At 33.7% G+C, this 16,294-nt stretch overlaps 1 protein-coding gene across 1 annotated transcript; it reads left to right on the top strand.

Annotated features, from left to right (window-relative positions):
- Window positions 1–132: 132 nt before the first annotated feature.
- LOC123542711 (uncharacterized) lies at window positions 133–13,428 on the top strand. Its single transcript, XM_045328673.2, has 9 exons — window positions 133–179; window positions 450–475; window positions 1,308–1,373; window positions 1,752–1,835; window positions 3,910–3,976; window positions 5,158–5,397; window positions 9,442–9,759; window positions 9,995–10,225; window positions 11,617–13,428. The coding sequence occupies exons 2-9, from the start codon at window positions 455–457 to the stop codon at window positions 11,982–11,984; spliced, it is 1,395 nt and encodes a 464-aa protein (XP_045184608.2). The 5' UTR covers window positions 133–179; window positions 450–454; the 3' UTR covers window positions 11,985–13,428.
- Window positions 13,429–16,294: the final 2,866 nt, after the last annotated feature.

The raw sequence follows: 16,294 nt of genomic DNA, 5'->3' as shown, positions 1-16,294 counted from the left end.
ATGTAAAACATTTGATATTGAATTTTTTTTTTATGTATGGATCTTCGTTATCAAAAAAAGTAAGAATAAATGAGAGATTATCCTAGTAGAACAAAGAGATAAAGTAGACATAACTGACAGCGGAATATTTCAAATGGGGAGAGCTGTACAGACACGATTGAAATTAGGCCGTTGTTAAAGTGAGTACATTATATCGCATCAGATAAGTTATAATTTTTAAAATTATATCATTTATATATATTAAAAAGTTAATGCTTCAGTTAAGGTTGGTGTAAGATTTACCGATGGCAGGATATTTGATGGTTTGTCAATTTTACAAATACACAATTGAACTAAATAAATCGATTGTTTTTCGTATTCCTTTAACATGAACATATACTGTTTTTCTCGAAATTTGTATTATACAAAAATCATTGAAAAAGAACTATCAATATGAGTTTTTTTTTCAGATACGATGGGAAATAAGTTAGCTTGTGTAAGTATCACTTACTTAGCTATCTTTATACATTACATTTATTATGTTTTCATTTTCATTTGAAAACGTATATATAACGAACTATTTAATTGAGAGAATTTGTATTTTTTTCTGTATAATATAGAGTCATAAGAGGCATATAGCGAGGAACAAAGGTAGAACATTTGCAGAACTGTGTATTATATTTTGATAATATCTTCATTTTATAATTGTTTACATTAGCTATGAAAATGTAAGGTTAATACATTGTCAGCGTTCTAGATTGTATATATTTGTTCAATGTATTGTAGTCTGCCGACCATCATAATTACCCCGAACACCGTTGGGCAGGATCCGTTATGTTCTTTAACCCCTTTAAGAAGTTAAAAATAATTAATTTGATCTATTGAGACCTGAATATACAGTTACCGAGTGACAATATGTTGGCAATATAGAGGATGCAATAATTCGCATGTAAAGGGCGATGTTTTCGGCTTTTTGTTATTGAACTTGTGATGTTCTTCCTCATCAATAGAACCAATACCTCTTACTTTTATAAACGATCTCTTATAGAGCTACACCCTCGGGTTTCTGTAATAATAACGACTATTGCACTCCACTATAGGTTTAACCTGCTTTACTTCCTTCCATGTTATGTGCCTTCTTGCTGCACGCACGCACCTGAGTGCTTGAGAAGTAAAGATTCGAATGACTATAGTATTTGTTGTATAACCAATCTCTTCATGACGTCCAACGACAATTCAGTTTGGTTAACCGCATTCAACCTTGGGAGGAAAACATCTGTCCTTTCAGTACATGTTAAACACTATAGTTGAATGATTATTATTTTAAGGGTTTACATGGTGAGACAGAGGAATCAACTCCTGAGCGTCAAACTTTAGAAAAAGTGTGCAAGTGGGTAAGTTGAGCACAAATGTTATATTCCAACCTAAGGAGTAGATCGCCATGTCACTTCAAGCTGAAAATGTTACAGAATATGCATTTAAAAAAAAGCAAAAATATGTCTGAAGTGATCAGAAATGTTAGGCCTTAAACAGTTACTAATCAGCAATTGTAAAGTGATAAACGGCATACGTTTACAATGTACTCACCCAAAATAGCTTGCCTTATATCGTAATAAATCAACAAATGTTGTAAGTCAACAATTTGCACACTCAAAATGCCTTCTCATGTGCCATAACATTAAACATTTGTGAAAAAATCGACATTTATCATTATCAGTTTTCAGGTTTATTGACAATAAAACGATTAATCTGATTTTTAATTTTATTTTCAGTTTAAAAAATACGAGAAAGCAACTGACAATCATTACATCCAAATTCCTCAAACCGAATTTGAAGAGTGTTACCGTTATATTAAGGTAATATTCTAGATATACCCTTTTTGACATACACTTATTAATATCTGTCATACCAGCCGATATGCATAGTCTATTTACCAGAAATACATCAAATCTGTAAATGATGAACAAATATGTGATACAATAAAACAGTTTAAAGGCATTTTACATACAATGTTATATGCTATTTATGCAATGAAAGCTTGAGTTCAAGTCTCTCTAACACTTGCTGTTACAGGTAAATCAAAACACGCCATATGTTAGTAAGAGCCGATATGATCGCATCTTTACCAAATTATAATGGAAAAACAGGTTTAAAAGCTTTAGAACGGGGTTATTTATTTTACGAAACAATGGTGTCTTCCAAATACTGTAAACTATTTTGTGTGCAAATTGTTCGTTTCTTGCCGATCTCGGACTGATCCACTGTTATTGATTTTGTCCTTTTGGTAAAAATTATAAAAATATTTTTCACCGCTTTGTATCTTACGCGTCTTCTTACCTTAAGTAAGGAAGAGTGCCATAGTATCCCTGATAACGTAATTCTGATCAATAATACCGCCCCCCACCCCCCTTCATGACTGTGGATAAATTTGATGGTTGTTCATGACCAACTACCATTCAAATATCTCACACTAACGCAAACATCAGCAGTCCCACTCTTAAAAATAGTACCTTTAGTTTAATTGTGACAGCTTGGAAACATGGCTCATAACAAAGGTGTAGAAGTTGGGGCGACAAGGGCGGCACCCGTCGCCCCAATATTTGGAGGGGCGGCAAAATGTCGTACTCATGAGTTTTTGAAAAAGCTAGAAAATATAATTAAAAAAAATTAAACAGCGGTCTTCCATTTATCATGAAGTGCATCGGCGACTGATATGTACAAAGAATCTTGTCATATAGCTGAAGTCTTGCTAGATCACCTTGGTGACAGGGTACTAGTATTGTACAAAAACGATAATCCGCAACGACCAAGGCCGCTGTATTTTTACGACCTGCAGACTTGGATTATAGACAATACATTAATTAATGAAAGTTAATCGTATTTAATTGCTTACTGCCAAACTTGCAATTAATGTTGTGTCTCAAATTCTGCCGACAAAGGAAAGTATCTTGAGTAAAACACAAACGCAAATCGGGATCTTCAGATGTCTTTACATAAAATATTATATTAATTTGAATATTTTTGACACTTAAACATAGTGTTTGAAAACCAAAGGCATCAATCATAATAATTAAATTCAACCTATAAAATGTAAAACAATCCTCATAGATTTTACAGATCTAGTTAAATCAAAGAACATTTCTTTTTATAGCTCTTTGGTTAAATTTGCAAGTACTACAGCTTCTACATAAAAGTATAAAAGGCTAATCAGCCTCGCAATTTTGCATTTCCAATCGACCATTTGGTAAAAAGAACTCTGAATTCCGTTCATTCAATCCTCAGTGGTTCAATTAATTACTAAAATGCTATAGATTAGATTACCCCTTTAAGTCAGGGTCTAGTGCTCGTTCCCCTACTTAGACATTCACTGGTTTTACACTGGCAAGAAATTGTGCGTATCTAACATCACACCGCAATCACAGTGTTTAAACATAGTAAACTGTAAATAGGGGTGAAAACTCGAAAAAACACGGGTATGTTCAACATATGCTGAGCAATCCAAGAAGTCGCCAGACTGCACCATTTACTCTAGCTATATGAAAAATTCCCGGACCCCATTCATAGGAGGGGGACACCCCGTCCCAAACCCACCCCCTCCGCCGCCCTAATGCTCAAATCGTCCCTACGCTCCTACATAAAATGACTAAAGAACTAAAGCGGAACGCAGTAAACGCTATGTTGCAAAGTGTGCAGTTCATTTTACTTACTTTGATCAGTTATTAACAGTTATTTACATCGTTTGATACGGATCAATAGCATGAATTACTTCACTCAGTAACTAAAATGACATGAATGTGGATTTGACTGGTAGTTAACGTGTATTGTTGTGTTGCTGAACACATACACAGATTAAAGGAAAGCATGAAGTTCCATTTACTTCTTTGCCAAGACATAAAACATAAAGTATATCTAATGCTGTATTTCCTTTAGGACACATTAGAGAGCACAAAAGAGAAAGCCGGTTTTGATCAAAAGAATTCTGATAACAGAACTGAAGGTAAGATTCTTCAAATCTTAAAAAAAAAAGACAAAAATAATTGAAATTCTCATTTATAAGATTAAATTTTGATAAAACGTAGCGTAAAAATGTTAAGACATGTGCGCTTACCACTTTGAATTAGGCCTTTTTATTTGGATTTTTTTTCTTTTATTAGACATTGTTCAAACAAAAATTCCACATCAGCAGTTTCTTAGTTTTCAGTTATGATTTCATACGTTTGAAAAGACATTCGGGATATGCACGACATAAGGTTTCAGCAAAACTCAACCACCAAAATATCATTTCTGAACCAGGATTTTGGCAAACTTCACTTCTATTTCTAAGTGAGTTAGGTACTTCTGTTTTAGTTTTGATGATAGTTGAAGGACCATGAGACAATAGCGGACTAAGTTGTGGGAATTCTACAAAATCATTTATGTTGAATTATATATCATGTACAATATATTAGTTGGACTTTTTCCCCATATTTTGTCGTGCTGGGCTTTTTTCATTGCGAAAACTTTAAAAAGTAATTAAAAATAAATGACATATTTAACTAAGTGGTGTGTTATATTGTAAATTTACATAGGTTTTATGTAGATTGAGCGATATATGAAAAATCTCATCATAAAAGCTGGAGATGAATTCAATTGGACATTAAAGAATATTATTAAATGAGCACTCCTGTACAAAAACGTTAATTATAATACTTTTGCAGCAGTTCAAACTGTTCAAACAATCTAACATCAAATTTTCCAGAGAACAACTAGATAAATTTCCCTTAACACCAGCTAAATCTAACTCGAGCATTTGATTAAATGATGTAAATCTTGGGATATTGAAACGAAATTAATATTGCAAGACCATTACACACAAACTTGTGAATACTTTGAACTACATTCAGTATTTTATCATAACTTTTTGTTATTTGCAGTTTAAGAAAGAATTTGCATTTGTTGAAGAAGTGTCGACATTGCCGAGTAGTAAATTCGTGAACATTTAATTACAACGCCCTGCTGTTGAACTGAAAATCGCACTTAAATTCTATCATTGGAATGTCATTTCTATTTTAAGAATGTTCTCTCATCCACGCAATGACGCATAGAATAATGAGTACCCGGGGTTTTTCTCAATAATTTCATCGAAATTCAGGAGCTATGACATAAACCAAACAAAACTTTACAAATATTTCATTTCAGATATGAACTCACAATTGCTTTCAGTACAAATATTGAATGATAGAAGCACCACGCCAGCAACACTATTCGTAAAACAGTTACAGTATGCCTTACAGAAAGAGCATCATATCGGAGCAACAGTGATAGAAAAACTGAACGAGTTGAAACCCGAAGAGAGACAGGTTTTAGTTACAATATGTAACAGAAATGAATCTGGTCCGATCACTACCGCAGTTGAAAAATGCCTGAAGAATATTGACCGTACGTCTTTATATCTTACTTTTTGTGCCACCACAATAGAATAGAGGTGGTGTATAGAAATTGATGAAACTCTGCACTCTGCACTACAATTTTCACTGTTTGCTTTGTTTTCGGTGCTTCCGAGGGATCTACTTTCCAGATTTTATTTACTTCACAACAGCGGGTGTTAAGTGCTGTGTGGCGGCCGTAAAAAGTCGCCCCGACTTCATCTCAGTGTTGTTATATTTTCTGGTCCTTCGGGATCATTGATTTCAACTCATTTAGATTTGAAGATTGAATACTGCTTAAGGCGTGGGCAGTGTTGCATTTTTCATTACTGCTCATGAACAGACTCAACCAAACCGAGTCTGCAATTTTCACTGTTTGCTTTGTTTTCGGTGCTTCCGAGGGATCTACTTTCCAGATTTTATTTATAAAGATATGAAATTTTCCGTCCGGCTCTGTTCCCTATTTTCAGAGTAAAGGTCCCTAAAACTTTCGAAAATGCTCATTTCTACCTTCCTTGTGACGCACTACCTCAAAATGTATTTCATATGAATTAATGAAAACTTGCTTGAGTTTTTTATCATGATATAAACTTGCAAACCACATGTTTTTCGTCTGGCTACACTCCAAACAGAATGGAAGGGACAAATAAAGTTGGTCTTTCATATAAACTGAAGAAATCTTGCAAGAGTCTATATAACGGTATGAAATTTCGCACCTCCTTTTTTCGTCTGACTCTGCCCTCAATTTTTAAAGTTATTGGCCATAAAATGGTCAAAATGCACAAATATATATAATGACGTGCCTATATAATTACTACATATGAACTGTTTGATGTAAATTAATGCTACTTTGCATAATACTTTGTTTATTTTAGCACTCATTAAAGTTACGGTCCTTGAAATAATCAAAATGGTGGATATTTTTGATTGTGATGATCATAAGTCAGAATACACATGGCATACGTAGAATAATGAATCCGTTATACAAAATTCTGTTTAGACTATTAGCTCCTTAGGACTGCAACCATTTGAATCATTTACCTTATTTGTAACACATGTACCAGTGAGATCTCACAATTTGTCCAACAAGATACATTCTAGTTAAAGTGTAAATATTATCTGAAAAGTAGATCCCTCGGAAGCACCGAGAACAATACAAACAGTGAAAATTACACACTCGGTGTGATTGAGTCTATTCATGAGCAGTAATGGAAAATGCAACACAGCCCACGCCCCTAGTACCGGCTTAAGCAGTATCCACTCTTAAAATCTAAATGAGTTGAAATCAATGTAAGTAGCAATTTGTGACTAAATTCAAAGTATGCACATGGCAATGTGAATAACTTCAGGTTTAAAAGGTTTTCGGGACCTTATATCGAGACAGACTGGACCAAAGCACCAAATTTTCTACGAAGCTAGATAGAAGAATGGCTTATACGGATAAGGGTCTCCGGTAGCACTGATGCTATTCAGAATATCTTAAGAACGACCGATACTAAATCTAACACACATTTTAATACATACAATCTATTGACTAAGTACGCAAATGGCTTTAAGTGATCAGAAAGAGAAAGGGCTACATTGTCTTAGCTGGTTCCTTTGCTAGTTCTATCACTATTCGAAATGTGTCTATATTTGACAATTCATTACTTTACATAGCAAACATCACTCAGTCTACTGGGCTCTGTTGAAGGTTTTATTTCATATTTTTACAAATTGGATCAAGGCTTGACATGTTTTTTATGGAAATCATGTCACTACACTTTTAGACATTTCTTAAGTTCTTAAGATTTCTGCACATACAGTATGCAAGATTGTCGTTTTGTTTCGAATGTACGGATTAGTAAAGAAGTGAATAATCAACGGTTGGTTTGAATGAAAGATGCAACGCAATGAAAATACAAACGGAAGTATCTGTTAGTTGGTAAAAATAACAATATCGACCATTTCGGACAATATTATTTTATTTGCTTGTTCTCTACAGCTATGTTATTAATGTTCCCTTGAACGGCTAAAAACATCTGTAACTGCATCTATTGAGTTGCCAACCAAAATTAAACAATGCCAATTTCATCCAAAGTATCCATGCATGTTTTTCTCAAAATGATTCGTTTGAGTCAAGGGGCAGAAGTTACAAAACGTATCCTGCAGGGTTATGTAAACAGCAGATTGCAACACCTGAAACATATTTACTTTATTGATATGGACTGTTTGTAAATCAAATCACACAAACCTAACCAAATTTATAGCTTTGCGACTGATGCTTGATATATCTTCTAAATTTGCACTGTTTAGAGAATCCCACTGCCTTCGTTTTCACTATCAAGCTACTGGCAAGTCTTACGAGAAAGCATTGGGTAAATATTTACACTAGATATCCCGTTTATAGTACAGAAACAATTGAAGTACTTCCAGGTATAAGCTGTAATTTTTTGTGACTTTACAGCCGCTGTAAAAAAACGACCTTCTTTGTACTATTCCCATAATTGCTTAGAAGAACACTGACACTTTGAAGTAAGCCGTCACTTAGTAAGATCTATAAACTTAACCTGGGCTACGTTTTGACAATCACATCAATTGCTTTGGAGAATCGTTTGAGAAATCTTCAGCAACATAAAGCTTCTGGTTATGATTCCATGCTGCACGATCAATGGGGGAATTATCAAGAGAGACCACTCTGGCACTATTGATATTCCAGAACTTTTGGCACATAGTTGAAGTTCCAAAAGATAGAAGTAGAGAAAGGATGTTTTCAATAATCTTAAAAAGTGACGACACTACAGTTGTCATGAGTAAACTTTATCACGATTCACAATTTTGCAAAAAGTCCTACTCGTAGACATTGGTAGTGTCACAAACGCGCTTCAGAGACTGATGACGGTGCCCTCCCGTACCCATCCAAACTGTTTAGCTCCAAAGAAAGCGGTATGATGAAAAGTTAGATTATTCATCCGTTAATTGTGCACAATATTGGATAACACAGCGGTTTCCTTGTCATCAAAATCAGGCAAAAGAGCAATAGGGTACTTGTTTTCAATATTTCTTTTATCCCGACGACTATCGTAAAGTGGAACCACTATTAGTTAGTTTTAAATCAATATATTACAAGTAAACATCTTCAGCAAGGCTACCGTTATTACAAATTGCGTAAATATTTTGCTAAATTTTACTATCGTAATTCTGATTTAGTTTTAAAATTCAATAGTAATTTAAAGACACTTCTGCGAGAAAGTATTTCTAACCCCGTTTTTTATGGGGATGTGATTTATAAACTTCGTAAGATCTTGGGTCATGGTAATTTTCCAAATGTATTTGGTAAAATTATGAAACGTTTTATTAAAAGATGTTACGACCCAACTGTTTTGAGACATACCGCATGTTTAGTGTTCAACCCGTTTACAGTTGGACACTACGCTTCCCTCTTTGATTGCGTCTGACGGAAGAGGGGGAGAACTCTATGAGAAGCATTTTTTAAATCCTACCAGGACTGAACTGTTTTGATATTTGTCTTCTGGCCTGTTTTGTCGGGCCCTTAAGGGTGTTTCTCCTGTTGCTCTGTCTTCTGAAAAGGCATTGAGTACATACGTTTTTGGTTCTTAAGGTTTGCTTTTTATATATTTATTATAAATATTTTTTCGGTTCCTAAATATCAAAGTTCTAAACCTTAGCTCTTAGGCATATGGTATACCTACGGATAATTTAATGTTTTTGTCCGGCCTGTCTATATTTTATCTAAAAATTCAGGATTCAATCTATAGCTGAAAGGCATAGTAAGTTAACCCAGGGAGATCGATTAAGCTTGATTTCCAAAACATTTAAACATAATTCATTAACTTCTTTATGCAATTGGTCAGCCGTATAACAATTCGCTCCATCCCTAGACTTAAATATCCGGTTTGTTTATATAATTGAGAATCAATTCAATGTTACTTTGTAAATGAACTGAATATCCGCTTATTATAAACACTATAAGGCGGCACAAAAACTGTTATGTATACACATTTCAGCTAACTACCTCCCATAAACAAAAAAAGTCAGACTAGAATTGTTTTTTCAGGGAGCTTCTACAAGAGAATCATTCTTATCGTATTGCATGTTGCGAGACAAGAGGCACTTCCTAAAATGCCTTCTAGAGGTGAACTTCAAAGCAACAAGATCTACAGCGAAATTGGTAGGGTAATAGATATGGGTTTTGAGAGCGGCATGCTTTATTCCTGTAAAATGAATGATAATGCTTTTAAAGAAATAGCAAACTTCTGTTCGGAATACGGTTCAACATCTAACAACACCGTAATACAGTCAGATGGAACGAATTGCTCTGTTGTGAAGAGACAACTCGATTTACAGGACAGCCATATCAGGAAAGGCATAAATGGTATTATATATTATGAATTTATTTTTGGGAGGGGTATGTGTGGGGGATCGGGGGCTGGGGGGGGGGAGGGGTTGTCAAAGTGTTAAGAATCATAATACGATTTTTTGTTCCATTAAATAATTCTTTACGGTCATTTACAGAATGCAAATATTTGTGCATATACGTTTATGTGATCATTTAAAAACTATTTGATGTTAGTCTTGATTACACAAATGCCTGATATATATTTTTCCAGAATCGACGCGTCGTCCGGCGTACATTTACATAATCGATCCATCGAATGCAAATGCAGTAACACGATTTATTGAAGCTTTCAACGAGAAACTTAAGAAGACAGGGATTGTGCTTAAACAGAAGGAAATTCATGATGTCAGAGATATTGACCAAGACCAGTGCTTAATATTACTTTGCAATGCCTCATCACGCATTGAATCTGATATTGAAGGATGTTTATCTTCCAATATACGTTAGTAATGTAGATGTGTTTAAATATGTCAATGTTGACATGTTGCAATTTTATCTATATACCAAACTGTTACAGTAGTTTTATTGTAAACTTGCAGTATAATATTCGTCAGCTAAAAAGGTAGATAAAACACTGTATCTGTGTACATTTGACATCTGTATGACTGGGTTATATTGATGCGCACATTTCGTACATACTGTGTTATAATTTTAGGATCAATTGCCTGCACTCTTTGAACGAAACTAATTCTAATGACTCTTTGTCCGTGATATATCAACCCTTACCTTGCTAAATTTCTAAAATGGACAGGTCCATCATTTAGTCTCGGCAATACGATTTATTATTCAAAGGGGAGTTCACTGAAAATCAACCGACTCAATAACCAACAGTGTAGGCTATGATCCGCGCAGTCTGATATTGTTCTGACCTTGTTGCAAAGGCAAAACCACTTGCCACCAGAGTTAATGCAATGCCTCGAGATTTTTGTCAAAAGCTTTGGAATTAAATAAAAAAAAACACTCACGTTTATAGTATATATGAAAGGGAAAACTCAATTTCATTAAGTAATAGTTTATACACCAGTCATATAGACGGTTGAATATGTACAAAATGTTAGCTTTATATTACAAGACTTTCACCAAACTTATTGAGTCATATCATATTTAAATTATACACTTTTTAGTAGTTTTAGCTCCTGCATGCTGTACACGATTGATTGTGCCTATGCGAACAATGTAGATCATGATCAGCCTGAACATAGGTGCAGTGTGATCATGATCTATTCAGTCAGTAGTATCGTTTTTGATAAAAAAAATCAATTAATTGGACAGTCCAAGTTGGAAAATGGACAATGATATTATAGAAATTTGGCACTGCAAATGAGAATAAAATGAATTTCTCCTGTATAACACCAGAATACTCAACAACGATTATCTGTTTGATTGGACATTAATTCAGTATATTTTACTCACATTTCGTGAAGCTTGGGCCATTTAGAGATTCAGCATACATCTTATATAATGTTATGTTATCACTCTGAAAGGTCATTTGCTCTAAATACGAAATAAATATTCGCATTTATTGTAAGTTTCAAGTCACTTAAGCGATGTCAAAAAATAGATGTCGACTGCATTCAAGAAGGCATGAAAACTCATACATCACAGACAAAAAACTCACTGTTTTTTCTTCAGGTGTATTTTACTGTATGTATGTATGACTGAAAATATGGTTCTTTTTTATAAATTATAAATAGTTTTGTTGCAATGTTTCATTATAACTGTAAAGAAATAATGCGTCATGTGCATGTTACTGTCCATCATGTACGTATTCACTTGAAAAGGAGTAAAATATGTACGAATAATAGTTTTAATAATAGATCATTTTAATTGCAGAGGATGCCATCTACATCAAAACAATTATTCTTATAGTTTTGCACGTGGTTCGAAAAGACCGGGAACCAAAGGAATACACAAGAAAAAAGCTGGAAAATAGCAATTGTTCCGAAAAGTTGAGTTCTTTTCATTCAGTAATTGACATGGCATTTACCGAGGATGATGGAATATATGAATGCCCAATGAACGAAAAAGCCTTTGTCGATCTTGAAAGCATTTTCGTCGACCTTCCCGCTACGGAAATTAAAGCGGAAGACGGTGCAATGAGCTTAAATAATGAGGATTCCATGGACAATTATGTAGGCCAACCACATGAATCAGAAATGTTGAATCAGCCATTGCTGGACAACAACAAACACGATGATTAGGTTAATGCATCGATGAAGCTTACTTCTTAAGTGTATGGTATTCATCAGTAGGTCGACCATTTTAAATGTTCATACAGACACGTATAATATTTGTACATATTAAGAGGCGTCTATTTACCGGCAGATGTAATTTGTATCGGCGTTTTCTAGTCTGTAAAGGAAAATGTCCCCATTTAATGTTATACTAAGGTACCCAATGCGAAAAATGTGTGCATATACGGGCGTAAACGGTCCCGTATATGTCTAATATACGAATATCATATAAAAGGTATCTTTCCTGAAAGTATTATCAAAACCTAAGCCTTAAACATACTTTTGGACCTAGACAATCCCTAACTTTGAATACTGACAAAATCTGTTGAAACGTGTTTATGCTAAGTATGATTAAACGGATCCATGTGGGCAAAACATGAATGTCCAATTAAAGAATACGGGATTCCCGAATATGGAATGTTCTATATACGGGAAAAATGTTTCCGTATACGCCCGTATATTAGGAGTATACGGAATACGTACACTCCCGTATACGGAACCATTTACCTTAACCCTAACCCCAACTGCAATCTTAAAAGGTTTTGGATTTTTGTTTTTGGAGAAGTGAAACATGAAATACTCGCTATATCGCAAAACGATTTTCTATATATACTAACTAGTATTACATAACGATTAAATTATATAACAATTGCTCCGGTTCTACTGTTCATTTCAAAGAGTGGAGACAATCAAACCGAACTTCATAATAAATGGCGTGCTCTAGAACATGACATTTAAGATGCAGAAGTGTTGTAATTTACTATATGTATAAAGCAGAGCCAAACTGAATCATTCAAATTTATTTGCTTCCAAGTAATCAGTTACAACAGAAAGTTTATTCATGCGTGTCATAAAATTGTCAAAAATCTTGTATTTGAATTGGTCATTCACGACAAGTTCATGTTTTATGTATTTTAATGTATAAGTTTTATATTATTACTAACGTCCTTACGTGCAAAGAGGCGAAGCAAATTCTTTTCAACGTACCTCCTTTTAAATCTATTAACTACTATGACCAAAGATAGCATTTTATAGCATAAACATTTCAATACAGAAACTTAACAAAATGCAATTTCTACAAACTGATTGTGATATAGCATCTTTTTCACTTAACTTCATTTTTCATACGTGTTAAATAAAACATGTGATTTTAATACATTGTCATCAATTGGTTTTGGATAACCTAGAGGACCATCCAGATAAGTATGCTTTTCATATATCAAACATATCATGAAGACAAGTAGATTATTCTCCTCAAAAATTCTGGGGCTTTTACATACTATCTTTGGTTATAGTAGTTAATAGCAATTCTTTGTTCATACTGACGTTTTTGTTGTTGTATAATCAATTTCAAAACTGATCATTTTTATATTTGTATTATTTAGAGGGTTTATTATAAGAAGGAAAATCCCGCTCTTTTGTTGTTTGGGATATTTCTGAAGTCAACCAGTCTGTTTGAGATTTAAGCCTTAAACGTTTCATTTGTATTGGTGCATACTTGTCTATAATGTTTACAAATGCTGAGTTCCACATCTCTAACATATAATTTACAGTTACACCATTCATTATTTCATTTACACCGTGATCTTTAACGTCATTGCAAATATCAATTCCATTAAAAAGCTTAAAACTGCGATACTGTGAAAAATATTTACTCGTTGTATTTAATTTTCTGTGGCCCAAAAAAGTGATCGCCAATTACAATTATGCTATAATATACTTTGGATTATTTGTATATACATGATATGTTAGAGTACTTGTTACCCAAGTTGTTCTAGTAGGGTCTTCAACCAGTTGTTCTCATTGAGATAGTATAACGTAACTAATTACAAATGTCGGAGTTTAGTAAATTGTGATCGACGTCTCCAATAATTATAGTTTATTTTTCTTCCTTATCAATAATATCTAAATTTATCTTTCCATTTCACTTTAGATCATGGATGTCTATACAACTTGAAAACTTATAAATGATTATTACTACTATACTATTATTAAGAAATAGCTCAAAAACTACGGTAACCGACTTAATATTATTTGTTTCTAAGTCGTTTCTTGCATTTTACTTCTACTTTTGATATATACCAGAATACTCCAGCCATCATTTCTTATTAAGTTATCCTTTCTGATTGGGACTTTAAAGCATTTAATTTGAAGTGTTCTATCCATTACATCTGCTTTGTATTTACTTTCAGAAATACCAAAAATATCAATTCTGTTTCTGTGATGTTAATATCAACTGAATTATATTAAACTTATCTATATTGTTAAAACCTTTCACATTTTGATGTCCAGTATTTAGCCCTTTTCTTTTAAAACCTACTTTCAAAGAGTGTGCTGCATTTGTTCTTACGATTATACAATTACTTCTATTATCATTATCATCATTATTTTCATTATTATTAAGCGGGTTCCATTTAGATGATTTTATAACTTAGTTATGGTCCTTCATTTCTTTTTTATGCATATGGAAAACATTTTCCGCGCTATTTCTCGGCAGTTATTTACCAGATTTCCACCAAACCTTGTAATTATTGTCAGTACCAAGCTTAGCATGTGCGAAGAGAGTTCGATTTGGATCATTTTTCATAAAGAGGCACCACAAAAATGTATTACCGTTACCTCGATATTCAAGGGACTGTAAAAATTGCATCGACGTATCCAAAGTTCGACGTAACGATATCAACTGTCTGGGACAACTTGTGTCGGACGTGTTTATTGTCACTATATCCATTGTTTTTGTTTTGTTTTTTCAGAGGGTTTTAAAGAGGAAAAATTAATATAAGAAGTAAATATTTTAATTTTAGTAACAAAAACATCTTAATTAAATTGTACATTGTAGATACACACAAGTTTTAAATTTTTCATAATATACGTGTAAACATTAAAGTTTAGCATTTTATTCCTTCCATAAACAAGCTTGAATGCAGCTGAAATGTTCTCAGTTGAGTAGTCATTTTGACTGTGTTCAATAACGAAAGTTTTTACCTGTGTAATACGCATATTGTTACTCAATCTAAACAGCAGATACAGAAAAAGTAGTTCATCCAAATTAGTTGTTGTATTTGAAAACAATGGGAATTAAATGCAAATTTCCTAACATTTGAATTGGATTAAAGATTAAACAACAACAGACTAACTTGATTATGATAAATACATCGCCGGACAACAATAGGTTGCTTTTCACACCTTACAAATAACATGGATATTTTTTGACACGCTATGATATCTACGAAACCAGGTGTAAAATCATTACAGGTAAGTTGACGGGACTCAAAAATCTCATCGAGATAAACAAAATATCGAGCTAATCATATCGAAGTAATGATAAATAATTACATTAGAATATATAGGGAAAAATCGGGACCGACTAAAACACATCTTGCTAACCGGAGTATCGAGCTAACCGTATTTTGTATTCCATGATGCTTTTAATGATACAGATAAGTTATATTTATGCACAGATATTCCAAGCATTGTGTTGCTTACCATGAATAACATATTGTGCGAATTGCTTTAAGCATATATAGAATGTTTTTAAGAGTCAAAAAGTTAAGGAAGCTGTACGTCTGTATATTACGGTAAAATCATTTTTTAGGCATTAAAACATTTTTGGTTCGGTTTAATGTCGTACTGACACAATTATGTCATAAGGCGACTGTCTAGCTTTGTACAGGAAGAACCGGGGACACTCTCGTGCAGCCTGGCACCTTGGTAGAACTACCAACTTTCTGTAAGCCAGCTGGATGGCTTCCACACATGAAGAATTCGACGCCTTGCACTGGTGAGGGACAAGTGATTTGAAGTTTAAGGCCATTAGAGGAAATGTACAAATCGCCGTTCGTCACGATAGCCTTAACAACTGAAAATAATATTGTATTTTAAGTGTTAAGGCAGACTTTCTTCTAGTGCAGAAAAACGAGTTGGGGTCGAAAAACAATATTAAATCATTATCGTCGCATCATTACTTATATCAATTCCAGGTACCTTTGAACATTTATAACAAAATACAATGAAATAACAAAAATGGAAAAATACAAGTTGCGCAACACAACATAGACGAAAATGTTGCAAATTTGGTACGATTGAGCCTGTTCATGGACGGTACTGGAAATGCCCCAGCCCCAAGTTGAGAACGTAACATTAATACATGTTATGAGTACTAAAATACAATTTAGAAACATCTGAATGTGTAATTCATAAGGCCGTGCACATGGATCTTTTAGTGATACACAAAGTGCAATTACATGAAAAACAGCATATGGTTCCCAGATAATCCC

The sequence above is a fragment of the Mercenaria mercenaria genome, chromosome 19, assembly GCF_021730395.1.
Source record: "Mercenaria mercenaria strain notata chromosome 19, MADL_Memer_1, whole genome shotgun sequence".
Lineage (NCBI taxonomy): Eukaryota > Metazoa > Mollusca > Bivalvia > Venerida > Veneridae > Mercenaria > Mercenaria mercenaria.
The sequence above is the reverse complement of the archived record's forward strand: the minus strand, read 5'-3'. Positions and strand labels throughout refer to the sequence as shown.